The 13652-nt window shown below is 50.1% G+C and overlaps 1 protein-coding gene across 4 annotated transcripts; it reads right to left on the minus strand.

The window, feature by feature from the left end:
- Positions 1-43: 43 nt before the first annotated feature.
- mbd6 (methyl-CpG binding domain protein 6) lies at positions 44-12168 on the minus strand. Of its 4 annotated transcripts, none has more exons than XM_028999453.1 (13): positions 12065-12168; positions 10308-10482; positions 10034-10173; positions 9737-9839; positions 9312-9474; positions 6524-8389; positions 5212-6053; positions 4501-4666; positions 3674-3831; positions 2733-3428; positions 2035-2084; positions 1876-1939; positions 44-1401 (listed from the first exon to the last, which is right to left on the minus strand). In XM_028999453.1, the coding sequence occupies exons 3-13, from the start codon at positions 10147-10149 to the stop codon at positions 1342-1344; spliced, it is 4284 nt and encodes a 1427-aa protein (XP_028855286.1). In that variant the 5' UTR covers positions 10150-10173; positions 10308-10482; positions 12065-12168; the 3' UTR covers positions 44-1341. The 4 variants fall into 4 exon arrangements, with proteins under 4 accessions (XP_028855286.1, XP_028855285.1, XP_028855287.1 ...); XM_028999452.1 differs by having other exon boundaries at positions 10308-10492; positions 12065-12152; XM_028999454.1 differs by lacking the exon at positions 12065-12168 and adding an exon at positions 11719-11967 and having other exon boundaries at positions 10308-10492.
- Between the last annotated feature and the right edge of the window lie 1484 nt (positions 12169-13652).

Below are 13652 nucleotides of genomic sequence, written 5' to 3' on the forward strand. Positions count from 1 at the left end.
AGGCAGCGGAATTTTGGTAAACACTTTTTTTTTTTTTTTTTTTTTTAATCTGTTAAATAAAAAAAGTTGAACTCCCACTTAGGAGGAAAATGCTACAGTCACAATTTTAAAAGTAATTCTTTATACAAATCAAATGTAAAATATGACAAAGGAACAGGAGAGTTTTTTTTTGTTTGTTTTTTTTTTACCCCCAGGGTGAAATACTTTACAAATTGATCTTTTTTTTCCCCTAAAAAATGTGTACAAAATAAAATACTAAAACTGTACATATATACAAACAAATTCAATAGTAAAATTGCATATTCTGCTTCATTATTACTTATTTAAATAGTCAGTAACTTGTGCCTACGTTGGTGAAGAAACTGGCAGTAGGGTTCCGAGACTCGCTATAAACTAGGACAGGGTGCTTCTCCTTAATAGGGGGAAAGACACACACACACACACACACCTCACATCATCCTCGTCACACTCTCCTCCCATCCCAGACAAAAACACACACAGGAGGGAAAAAAAAAACAAAAAAAAAAAACAGAAATATATATATATATTTATAAAAAAACTTAATCTCAGTGGATTTGAGAGGTAGGAGCCGTTTCTGCTAGAGTGCCATGATTATCTACAACGGACTAAATGCTTCCATCTAAAAGAATCAATTCTGGTAACGGATCCCGGTAGTGCTGAATTAAAACAAGTAACTGATGCCACTGCCATGTCCATGTGCAGCGAATGTGCGGCTGAAAAGGAATGGCAAGATGCGGTCACTGTTACTCGGGGGAGGGGGGTCTGGGTTACTCCAGCCCTGGGCGGCCCACCGCCGGATTTTAGTGTGTGGTGTAGTAGCGCGACGCGGCCTGCGAGGGGCACCGCAGCCCCGCGTGAGCGTGCAAGGTGGGCACGGGCAGCGCTGCTGGCCGCGAAACGCGAGTGTTCCTCCGTTCAAGTTTTCTAAAAACCCTGATGTGACATGCACAAAAGACACACATGAATATGAACAAAAATACGAACAGACACGCCTGTCCTATTCACATAGAAACGCCTCCGCACTCAGTGATCGTCGACCGATTCGTCACGGAAAAACGAGCTTTCATTCGTCCGGTGACCGGACGAGCAGCTCGGTGTCTCCGGACGAATTTCGGTGCGGGGAAGTGGTCACGACAGCACAACAACTCACTAAGACAGTTTTCTTTTAACAGCACACCGCGGGGGGGGAGGGGTCTTCACAGTGAGGCGCAGAGGTTCACAATGACTCTGCGGTTCGGGCATCTCGGGTCCGACAGTGCTGGTGCTGGTGGGGTAGCGAGGTAAGAGTACAGGGCGTCGGGAGGAGCCTCTGGCAAAAGGCTATGTTAAGACCCTCCTCCGTTTACCCCTGGTGGACCTCACTGATTTCGGCAGTGCCGTCTGCGCACAACACACAAGGACAGAAAAACGGCACAAAAACGTAAGTATAATTCAAAACGTGGCCTAAAATTATCACACGATTACGTAATTACATTTGCTGTAGTTCACAATGTACAGGCTTTTTTAACGTATATTTTGGCCAACTTGCCACTGGGTGGGTCGTATTTGTCTTGCAATGATTCAGCCACAAACCAGAGGAGAGAGGAGACAAGATGTTGCACTCAGCCTTTCTTAAATGGGTGCTTTTGTATTCCATATTTCGGGTATTTTTCTTTAAAATCCCACTATTATATGTGTAGCACATGTAAAGTGACTGGAGTGAGGAGACAGACTTGGTTCTTTTAACTATATTTAAGGGAATTAACTTCTTGTTTGATATTAAACGATGAAAATACTGATGCTTAATAAGACTGGCAGCATACATCAGTTAAAACAGACCGTGATTCTGATAAAATCAAAGGAATCTGGTTTTACCGTGACGTGTGGCTCTTCTATGATGCTGTCGGTATCTCCCGGACCATCTGGCACCCTCTCAAGTCTAATTTTGAAAAATAAAATGATAAATGAACATATAAAAACCACACGCCGCAGATGAAACGACATCAATAATCTGGTTTACTAATTTAGGCTTACACTTGTTTCCTCTTCCGTCCTCTCCTGGGTCCCGCTCTCACAGCAGGCACCTTGGGGACAATAGAAGGGGCAGGGTGGTCAGTGGACGGGACAAATCCTGAATGCACAATCAGTTCGGCATTTTCGCCAACCGCCCTTTCATCTTAAGACCAACCAAAATTCGCGGTTACCCTGAATGCTGACGGGAAGCTGCAGCTTTTAAAGCCGAACAAGGACATTTTTTTACGAATGAAGATGTATTTAGAGTGAAAACGGGGCTGTGTGTTTAAGGTGAAGTGATCGTCATTGTGATACACAGCGGCACAGCACACAGTGAAATTTTTCCTCTGCATTTAACCCATCACCCTTGGTGAGCAGTGTGTGGGGTGAGTGCTCGGGGAGCAGTGTGTGGGGACGGTGCTTTGCTCAGTGGCACCTCGGTGGCACCTTGGCGGATCAGGATTCGAACCGGCAACCTTCTTATTACGGGGCCGCTTCCTTAACCGCTAGGCCACCACTGACCCTAATGTGCTGTGTGCTGCCCTCCTCTCATCTTCCAAGTGCAGCAGACAAAGCTTTGCACTGAGTAGGTAAACCTACTAACAAATAGCATCTTTTACATCAAAAGTACATCTAAAATAATATTTGTGATTTTTTTTCTTCCTTAATATATATTTCCAGGACTGTGGCATAAGACGCTATTTCATGCGTATACACACCTTCCCCGGCACGGCCTCTTTACCAGCGAGGCCGTCCTCCACGGCCTCGCTGTTATTTCTGGGGCTTAAGTAGCCCAGAGGGCGTGGCTTTTCCTCCCCACCGTCATCTTCTTCCACCTGCATGCCCGGGTTGGCAGCACCCAGCGCCAGTCCGTTACTGTAAACTCCTTCGGTTTTGGCCTCCTCTAAGAACGAAGGGGGCAGAGGGGGTTCGATGTGACCCTCAGAGCCCCCCGGCTTACTGGGTGGAGGTGTGGACGAAGGGTCCTCGCTGAGTTTGGGTGTGCCTCGGGCTGGGGACTGGGCGGCCTCCATGCTGAGGCGGGATAAGTCGGGGTTGTGTATTGAGCAGGCTCTCCGTGGGCTGAGCGAGGGCGGGGCACTCGTCTGCGCCATCAGGGTAGGGAGGTCTGTGGGGTAGGAGAGGGGACTGGAAGAAGCCCCGCCCTCCGACTCCTTCCCACTGACCTGGAGAAAGGAGGTGTAGATGGTGTCCATGAAGGAGCCGTATGGGTCAAACAGGCCCCCGGACGAGCCCTCTCTCTGCTGAGGCTGGGACTCCTGGACGTGGCCAGGGTTGGGCACAGAGTCCTGGGCTAGCTGAGACAGAGGAATGTCCTCCTCCTGAGGAGGGTTGGTGGGCTCATTTAGGCCAAGTGGTTTGTCACCCACAGTGAGAGTAGGACCCATGTTGAGCTGCAAATGAAACAGGAAGAGGCAGGGCAGGTAAACTCTTGGGCGCATGACAGTATGGCTGGGGACACAGTCAAAAACCATCTCAATTATAGATGCCAATCATCCTGGTTAAAAGACATGGCATCTCCACAAATTCAGAAAAGGTTTCTACACACTGTTCTGCCAAATATTATATTTCACACCTTCCACACTTGCCTTGTTTCATATCACCGCACTGTAAAGTGGAAGGAAAGAAAGATCCAGACCTGCAGGCTGTTGACGAGGCAGGCTAGGGGGTTGAGGGTGCCCTGGCCCTGGGGGAGGGGCATGCCCAGCGTCGGAGCCGCAACCTGGGGCAGCAGCAGAGGTCCGGCTCCCAGTAAGCTGTGGAGCCCACTGATGTTACCCAGAGCCGCGAGGTCTCCTGCAAAAAACAGCATGCGTCGCCCGTGAACACGTACGCTTCTTTTGGAGTACAAGAAACACGAATGCTCGATTAGTTCCATAAGTCAGATGCGTGATAAAAAGGCACTGGGAAAATGCAGATCATTATATGAAGTAAAAAACAGGCCAATCCTGATAAAGAAAGAGCGATTGGTTAAACTGTTGCTGGAGCTGTGTCCAAAGACAATGTAATGTAACTGCTAGCAGTTACGATAATTAGCTTCTATACAATTGCAAGAAAAAAAGGCGACAATTTCAGCTGCCAAATGGGTTTCCAAACAGGATCTCTGTGAGTATGGAAGTCAAATTGAGCCCAAAAGAGCAAAGCCAATGACTTGTGACAATGCCAGTTTTTTTTATGTTGGGAAGAACAAATGTGTGGTGAAAATGTCATTGTAAGTATTCATACATATAAAACATTAGGACTTCAGACACATGAGGTGAATTACACTAGCACCTGGCAGAAGGTTAATAGGCAACTAGACGTTGCCAATTAACCTTCACGATTAAAAGTGTGAAGAGTAGAAGTTTGCACAGTTTCAGATAAGTGCAAGTGAAGATGCTGCAGGCGGGCAGGTGTTCTCTGAACAGAGGAGATTTTTGAATGTAGAGAACGACAGCGCAGCACAACAAAACCATTAACACTGACCTATCAAGCCTGGAGGAAAGAGAGCGGGCAGAAGTGGAGGTGTCTGTGCGCTGCTCTTATCCTGGTCTGTGATGGACACCAGGGAGCCGACTTCATCAGCCACAGCGCTGGGCATCAGTGGGGAGCAAGAAACGGAGGTAGAGGAAGGGGGTGTTGATATCATCCCCTAAAGTTAAAACAAGGTATACAGGTTACAAAAGTTTCACCCTAGACTTGGTTAACCCTTTAATTATCCGAAACATGCATTTCTGAGGCCCATTGCATCACCATGAGATATAAACTTTGCAGAAAGAAAAACGTGTGCTTGTCTTCTACCTTTTGCACTGCAACAGTTCTCACACCATGGTCCACTTTACAGTGTTTCGATCGATTAATTAAACAGTTCAGATTGAAATGTGATATTTACAACAAATAATTAGAGTCATAACTCATAAAGATCTCTGCGTTGGCTAATTTATAGGTGGCTAAATGGAAGTTCACTTGCTTGATGTCAGTTTGAGTGACAGAGGCCCTAATAAAGAAAAAAAATAGTCAATTATTTCTTGGTTCAGTCATTTAAAGTTACATTTAAAAAAGCAAATAAAAGAACATTGACAAAAAAAACAAAAAAAAAATGAAAAGCAGACCCCTTCCACATTTTTCGAGCATCCAGACGCATGCACCGCTCTAAAAGCGAAGTTGGTGTTTAGGGACTAGAAGGCAGGCAGGTACCTGAGTGTGCGCTGGCGAGGGCAGCTGGGGGGCAGAGAGCGGGTCGGCAGGACCTAAGGTAGCAGCCAGCAGGGCGGGGTTAAGCGACAGGAAGGCTGGGTGGGGCAGGGGGGCAGAAAGCAGGAGGGACTGGGTGGCAGGCAGGCTCCCGTCGCCCGTGGCCACCAGGCCTTGGAGGGCCTCGAGTATTCCGGGGCCGGTCAGCAGAGCATCCAAGAGCCCCGGTGTCTTTTCCAGAGACAAGGCATCTGGTAGCGGGGGGAAGTGCGGTTGCTGCGGCGACTGCTGCTGCTGCTGAAGGGGTATGTCCAAGTTCAGGTGGCCCAGGCCAGGGAGGGGTAACATAGTGGCTGCCTGCTGTTGGCCCATCAACAGCGAGGCCATGAGGAGAGCCTGGAGCCCTGGCTTCTCCCCAGGATCCCCAGCCTGGTTCTGCATGGGGACAGTGGCCGCAGGGTTTAACAGGCTAATGAGATTGACTGGAAAGTCTCCCTGAGCTCCTAAGACAGACGGTAGGATGTTTAGATGGGAGCTTGGACTGATCAGGCCGGTTTGCTGTGGGGGCTGTTGCTGGGTGGTGCTCGGGGTTGTCTGTTGGGCGCCGGCCCACAGACCCATGGGCAGGGAGCCCAGGAACGGTGGAAGAAGGGAAGGCAGCCCGGAATTGACAGAAAGGAGCTGAAGGAGCTGATCCTGGTTCATGAACGGGAACGATTCGGCCAACTGCAGGGGGCTGGTGGCGTCCACGGGCCCAGAGGGCAGAGCCAGGTCCGATTCAGGAGCGCAGGGGGTCAGATGTCTCGGTTCTGTAGGTTCCTCGGGTTCCAACGCCACCACAGAGCCTGATGAGATAAAACCCACTTAATACCGAACTCATTGCGGCGCACGCATTACTGCCTCGAGTAAATGACCTCAGATCAGTTTTCTCCAAATATTTAACTGCAAAAACGAGCCTAGTGATGAGTTTCAAAACAAAAAAAAAAGTCTGCAAACAACTGTTGAAAAATCAAACTTTGATGTATTATTCAAAAAGAACTTCTCGTAGAGCTGAATAAAAAACGTGATGGGGGAGAAACGGAGATGAAACGCAGGAACTCCCAGCGGCTTACCTGCCCTACTTTAGATGCTATTTCTTCTGACTGTCAGTTTTGCTATTTAGTGGATCTAAAAAAATAAAAATAAAAGGGCCACCGGACCGGTCCAAAACCTGCCTGCTACTCATATCATCAGCGTAAAAAAAAAAAAAAAAAAAAAAAAAAAATGGCGTCAGGTACAAGCGGTTTCAAATCTGAAAAATAAGCGGCACACCCACCTTCTGCCTCCTGGCTCTGGCCGGAGGTGTAGCCGGTGTCGTCGTGTGCCCCATCGCCGGGTTTGGACCCACAGCCCTTTTCCACCAACGCGAGTGGGGACAGCCGGTCCAAAATGCTAAGGACCTGATGGTCCACGTCCTGCTGAGGCCCGGCGGAGGTTGCGGAGGACCGGTGCCGGCTGAGGTTGAGAACGGAGTGGGCGTCGGACTTGAGGGCGGGTGAGGGGCAGTCCATCTCCTCGGGGAGGGCGATGAGGGAGAAGGCCTGGGCTTGGTCCTCCAGAGGCGACTGGGGCACCGCCAGGCCCAGCAGAGAGTGCTGAGCGGAGGCGTGTCTGATGCTCAAGGGCGGAGCCGAGCCGGCTGGAGCCTGAGCAGAGGCCTGAGCGTTCTGCATGCTGAGCAGCTGGAGGAGGGCGGAGAGGGGCTGGGACGGCGGGTGGGGGAGCGACCTCTTCGGCTCCTCGGTGTCCGCTTGCTTCGGAGGGCTGGGTTGGGGCTGGAGGCTGGAGGTGCAGCGCTGGTTGGGCTGGTGGCTCTCGGGTTGGGGTGAGAGGAGCGGGGTGCGGGGGGAGGAGGACGGGGAGGTGGAGGTGGAGGAGGAGCAAGAAAGGCTGTTCAGCTGCGACTCCTTCAGCATGCTGAGGACAGTGGGTGACCGGCGCTGGCGTTTGCGACGGGACATCTTCTCCGTCGTCAGGGAGACAGGGAGGGTGCTGCTGGACGTCTGGGTGTGTGAGGGGGAGGAGTACGGGAGCAGGAAGTTGATGACGGGCAGCGGTCGAGCACTGGGGGGATTGAGGCTACTGTTTAAAGTGCTAATCAATACCTTGGGTTGCTTGAGCTCCTTGTCCGCGCCTGTGGGGGGGACGCCACCCGTGTCCGGGGTGCCGCCTGAAGCCTGCATCTTCTGGTTGGCCATTTGGGCCTTGGCAGCCGCGGAGAGCAGGCTGCTTGCTGGGAAAGACGTGACGTGCTGCTGGGTCTTCGGCTGGTTCGGAAGCGGTCCTAGTGGCACGCCAAGGAACCCACCGGTGCCCCCGGGGGACCCCACGGGTCCGTTCTTCCTGTCACAGGGGAAAGGGGCCAGATTTTGGGGTACCTGAAAGTTACTTTGGTTACTCTGAGCATTGTGGAACTGGGGTGCAGTGCTGTTGGTGTTGCCAGAGCCACTGTTGCTACAGTCCTTGAAATGCTGCAGCATTCCCTCCAGTCGGCTCCGAGGGCTCACCGGAGGTAGGGGGACTTTGGGTGACAGGCAGGGTGTAGAGGAGGGGAGAGGGGACTGCTTAGGGCCCATGGGGTACCCCACGCCCTGCTCAGAGAGTGTCGAGGAGGCGGAGGAGTGGCGCGAACGTTGGTGCGGAGAGGTAGAGTCGAACGTTCTGGAAGGCGACGGGCAAAGTGACAGGGGAGAGGGGGACGTCACTCGGCCTCCCTGTTGATGGTGCTGCCCGACCCTCGCGGTCACGACAGGTGAGGAGAGGGACGCGTCCAGCGGGTAGATTTGCGGCTTTGAAGCACTCGGCGAGCCCGGGGTGTGAGGCGGTCTCTGTATGATGCTCTGAGGTGTGGCCGGTCGAGGGTACCACTGCGGCTTCCCGTAGCCAATGGTGCTGCATCCAGGGGACAATGGCGCCGTGTGCCTGGACACAAGGGTTGGGTCAGGGGGCAGAATGGAGTTGGAGTGGGGCAGGGAGCCGTTGTGAAGGAGTGTCGGGGGAGCAGGCAGCGGGAAGTTGCCGCTGGGCTTTGGCTGAGCCGAGAGCCGTGGCTGGACAGAGTAAGTGCAATGGCTTCCATCCTCCCGGACCACTGACATGCCCCCTCTCTGCTCCCTGACTTCTGAGGAACCAAACACGTTTCCTGCAAAGCAAAAATATTGCAGGTTACTTCACAGGCATGAATCTTTACTTGTGTCATGGTCTGATTACGATTGCAAGGGCATGTAGATATGCAGAAAAACCTGAGACAGCAGGTTAAATTGAGGGTTATTTACGCCTTGAACAAAGTGACTTGCAGGGTTGCAGGACTCTGGAGCTCCATCAACCCACAAACACCTCTGAAGCTGCATGTGTGTGTGTGAAGCCTAATGTTGCCTAACCTTGAAAACTATTCATCTAATGGGGCCCGATGCTCTATTGCAACAGACCAGTTGACGTGCTAGTAGCCTAGTGGGGTAACACACTCTCCTATGAACCAGAAGACCCAGGTTCAAATCCCACTTACTACCATTGTGTCCCTGAGCAAGACACTTAACCCTAAGTGTCTCCAGGGGGGGACTGTCCCTGTCACTACTGATTGTAAGTCGCTCTGGATAAGGGCGTCTGGTAAATGCTGTAAATGAAATGACATAAAAAAATCCTTCTGATCTGCCTCATAAGATTCAAAATACTCCTTGTGACGATCTTGACCAAACACATAACTCCATGAAATATTAGTCAGTAAGCTCCGTAAATCTCTTCTTTGCCATTATAATACCCCGTTCACTTGGCAGACATGCCTCTAAAGCAGGAGTCACCAACCACCTTGAGGCACATTGTTAGCACACCTGACAGAACTTCTGTACTTATTATGGCCCAGTTCTTGAATTTAATCAGGTGTGGTGGAACATCCGGATCAAAGATGTGAGGGTCTGGTGCCCTCCGGGACCCCGGTTGGTGACCCCTGTTTGAAAGCCTCCCAAACAAAACGGGCAAGTTGTTCACTCAAATGTAAAGACAACGAGAGAAGGGAGGCGGACATGTTCAACGCTAACAACTCGTCCCGCCAGTGGAGCGGACAGTACCTGTGCCATGGAGAGGAAGCTGGGAGACCTGCATGCTACGGCAGAGTGCTGCCATGGCAACCACTTTCCTGCGGTGGTTACAGAGCTTGGTCATGTCCTCTTCTGCTTTTCCAGACTGTTGTTTCTGTGGTCGCACGGCCGCCACTGGGTCAAAGTTGAACACCTACAAGTGACAGTGACAGAGCGGTAAGAGGATGCCTGTGACCTCTTAGAGGAGGCAGGTCAGAGCACCAGATGCAGAGAGGAACTACTCATTCTAAAGTTGTGACTTTAAAGAGGAAGTACGCAGGCAATTAACAAGACAGTTAAATATTAAAAAACAGAAACATGCACACAGAAATCGTGCATTTTTTTTGTTATTATGCACCAAAACCGCCTATTGCTCAAATGACTTCAATCATTCATAATACCTGGCAACATCTTACCTTGTGGACAACCAGTGGACACTCCAGCCCACACTTACACGTGCTGTCTGACAACAGATATGCCCTCACCTCCTCCACCGAAGAAAGGACGGTGCCGCTGGGGCTGTTGAGAAAAAGGACAACAGGACAGCATGAGCCATTCTGACGAATTTTGACGTGCAGCCGAAACTCACGGCAGCTGACAAACGTGGTCAACTAACGAGCAAAACAGGACGAGTTCATCTGGCCAAGAGTAAAATGTGACATTTGTCGTCCAAGTCTTGAATTTCATTTACGGCAAACGCTGCCACAGCCCACCTGACGTAGGACACCGCTCCATCCTCCACTTTTCGTTGCCAGCCCACGGGAACCTGCGCTGTCAGTGTGGGGACACCATCGTTGTCTCCGCCAGCACACTCACTACCTCCTGTCATTTTCTGCTTTCAGGCTTCCAGCACCTGGGAAGCCGGACGGGGTTCCGTTAGTACAAAAAAAAAAAAAAAAAAAAAAAAAGGACGAACTGAACTGATTTCAAACCGTTTTCTTGCTGTTGGGAAATTAAATTAGAAAAAAAAGGAAAAAAGCTCCTCACCGTTTCATCTTCATATATCCACGGTCGGTACTATCCATGGAATCAGCCCGTTCGAGGACATCTTCGCAGAACTGAGCAGAACACACTCGGTCAACGCCTGGCCAGCTGAGCAGCGTGCAAACTGCACGTGCCCTTTTCCGTGCGACCTTCTCACACTCCACTCTGGTCCTGAAACCTTCAGAAACCTTCAAAAAAAAAAAAAAAAAAAAAAAAGAAGAAGAATAATAAGTTGGCTTTTTAATTATCTGAATAACGAGAACAACAGAAACCACATCTCACATTATCACCATTATTACACACACACACACACATATATATATATATATATATATATATATATATATAGTGTCGAGAGCCACCCAACAAATGGGACGCGTGGGTGTTTCTGCAGACAGCCTGACAATTTTAGACTTTCTTGTCAGCCGGCTGGGAATCCACCAGCTCTGCTGCAGGAAAGCAGAAGGCTCACAGAGGTGTGGATAACAAGACGTGTGAAATGTATCACTGGGTTTCCTGTTTGAAGTCTTGGCAGCAGACTTTTCCCAAATGTGAGAGTGTAACATCCAAGTGTAACATCCAAGAAAAATACTGATTTTTGTTCAGAGGGCCGCAAGGACATTGAAAATTAGTCAAGACATGGTTATATATAAATATTACGTAATTAATGACCCAAGAAGCAGTAAGCGCTCAGAATATGGGTATTCTGCATAATTATCCAAGAGTATAGAAAGTGTAAATGGTTCTCACAACAAAAGAAAAAAATAATAATGAAATAGTAATGAAAAATAATTATTATTTCTTAACTCTGGTTAAGTGAGGACAAGGTACAGTCAACAACGACAAAAAAAACTTTCCCGAAAACATTTTCTAATTATCAGTGTATTCCCAAAGAGGTTTAAAATTCCATACATTTGATTTCTATTCCCCTAAACAGAGTATGCGGCCTTTGTCTTAAAAAAAAAAAAAAAAAAAAAAAAAAAGATGATGATGATGATGATTTCAACGCTCAATACTGCGGACCGTGGATCCCGTCGCGGCCAAGCGGGTGAATAATGTCCACGCAGCGGCACGGCGGGGTCGAGACGACCGGGTAAAGTCACCTCGGCGGTGACAGGACGGACGCGGCGTTACTCCAGTAACGCGGACTAAACTCAGACGGGGCTGCCGGGACAGCGCTAGCAGGCTAGCGACCGACCATTCATCCCGGCCGGGTGTAAACAAATGCCCCGCCGCAGCCTTGAGCGCCGAAAAAGACAAAAATAAAAAAAAACACGGAGCCACGGGCCGCGGTGGGGGGGGACAGGCGGGTTTTGTCGCTCCGCCGCCCGGTTTTATTGTCCAAACCGACACTCCGTCCGCGCACAGCTAGCTAGCCCGTCGCGGCTAGCCCGCTAACACTCTCTCTGTTTACCAAGTTTTCCGCAGGACCCGCGGCGCGGCGGCAGCTAAGCGGGCGGCTGACAAGAGTTGGGCGCCGAGCCGCGGCCGCGGCCCGCCGCGGGCGCCGCGCGTCCGCGTCCCGTGGAAATGCCCCGAGCGACGCGGGACGGGGCGCCGGCGGTCGCGCCCGCTCGCATTGTCGCCCGCGAATGACTTTAATTTCCAGACGGTCCCTTCGTCGGCCGCGGCGGCCGCTTCGCGGTTCCATTCACGCCCGCCCCCCTGGCGCGTCCGGCCGCCCGCGCGGCCGCGTCGACTTCGCGGCCCGACGCGGAGATCGGCGCCGATTTCGCGCCGATGCGAACTCGGCGGCGTACCTTGTTCAGTTTATCCCCGTTTCCAAGTTCCTGTTTTTTTTTCCTTGGGATCCCGTGCCAAAAAAAAAAATCATGGAGTTTCCTCTTGCGCGTGCGCAGTGGCTCGGGGACGGTCTAGGGAATTCCATACCCACAATGCAACACGCGCGGGGCTGCTAGACTCGCACGGAATGGGCGAGCAGGCCTCTTCGCTATAGAATAAAACCAAGCCGTAAAATAAAAGCTTGTGTTGCTGGTGTATGCAACTCTGCGCGTGGTTAATGCTTGTTGTTTGTATATCACGAGTCTGTAGGCCCTAAATTGCAAATGGAGATACAAATTTGGGCAATGTTTCATGGACATGTGAAGTGAAAGTGAAGTGTTTGTCATTGTGAAGCAGTGACACAACGAAATGCGTCCTCTGCTTTTTTTAAAGTGAAGCGATTGTCGTTGTACACGGTGACAGTACACGGTGACGCAACAAAACGTGTCCTCTGCTTTTAACCATCAACCTTGGTGAGCAGCGGGCAGCCATGAAAGGCGGCCAGGGAGCAATGTGTGGGGACTGGGTGGGTCGGGATTCGAACCGGCAACCTTCTAATTACGGTGCCGCTTCCTTAACCGCTAGGCCTGCCATTTAACCCATTACCCTTGGTGAGCAGCAGGCAGCCATGAAAGGCGCCCGGGAAGCAGTGTGTGAGGTCCCCTTTGAACAATGGCACCTTGGCAGGTTGGGATTCGAACTGGCAACCCTCCGCCCCAAAGAGGACATATGAGGCATCATGGGTAATAAGAAAGTGAGGCAACTGCTTTCTGACTGCTACGTTGATTCACAAAATCATATAAAATCTTTGTCGTCACGGTGTATGTAGCCTTTATTTAATTTATACACAAATGTCTGTTCACACATACAACTGCTTGAAAGTGAAAGTTAAGTGATTGTCATTGTGAAACACTGCAGCACAGCACACGGTGACACAATAAAATGTGTCCTCTTCTTTTAACCCATCACCCTTGGTGAGCAGTGGGCAGCCATGACAGCCGGGGAGCAGTGTGTGGGGACGGTGCTTTGCTCAGTGGCACCTTGGCGGGTCGAGATTCAAACCGGTAACCTTCCGATTACGGGGCCGCTTCCTTAACCAGTAGGCCACCATTAGCATGTTTGTTGTATTTTGGATGCTTTCACTGTTGAAATATAATGAAATATCTTTATTATGTTTAGTGTACAATATTTACATTGATGTACCACCGTAATGAACTGAAACAACATTCAGAGGTCACCTTTGAAATCCTTCATATCTTCACCAGTCATTTTCTCCAACAAATTTGAAGAAGAAAACAGTTGATCTTAGCTATGGTAATTCATACTAATGCTAAAGAATTTTTCATTTTCATTTATTCATCCATAGAGAAAGTAGCTATCAGCCTCTTGACTTTTTTTTTTTTTTTTCAGATTTTTGCAAAATCAGTCCTTGACATTGGCTTGCTGAAAACGTTGACCCCTCAGGTGCAAGATGCTTGATTCTTTTCTTGCATGCGCTGCCCCCAAGCACTTTATTTTCTTTAAATCGAGAGGTGTAGAATTAGCATGGATGGTGGGGATGTGTCA

This window comes from Denticeps clupeoides, chromosome 12 (genome assembly GCF_900700375.1).
Source record: "Denticeps clupeoides chromosome 12, fDenClu1.1, whole genome shotgun sequence".
Lineage (NCBI taxonomy): Eukaryota > Metazoa > Chordata > Actinopteri > Clupeiformes > Denticipitidae > Denticeps > Denticeps clupeoides.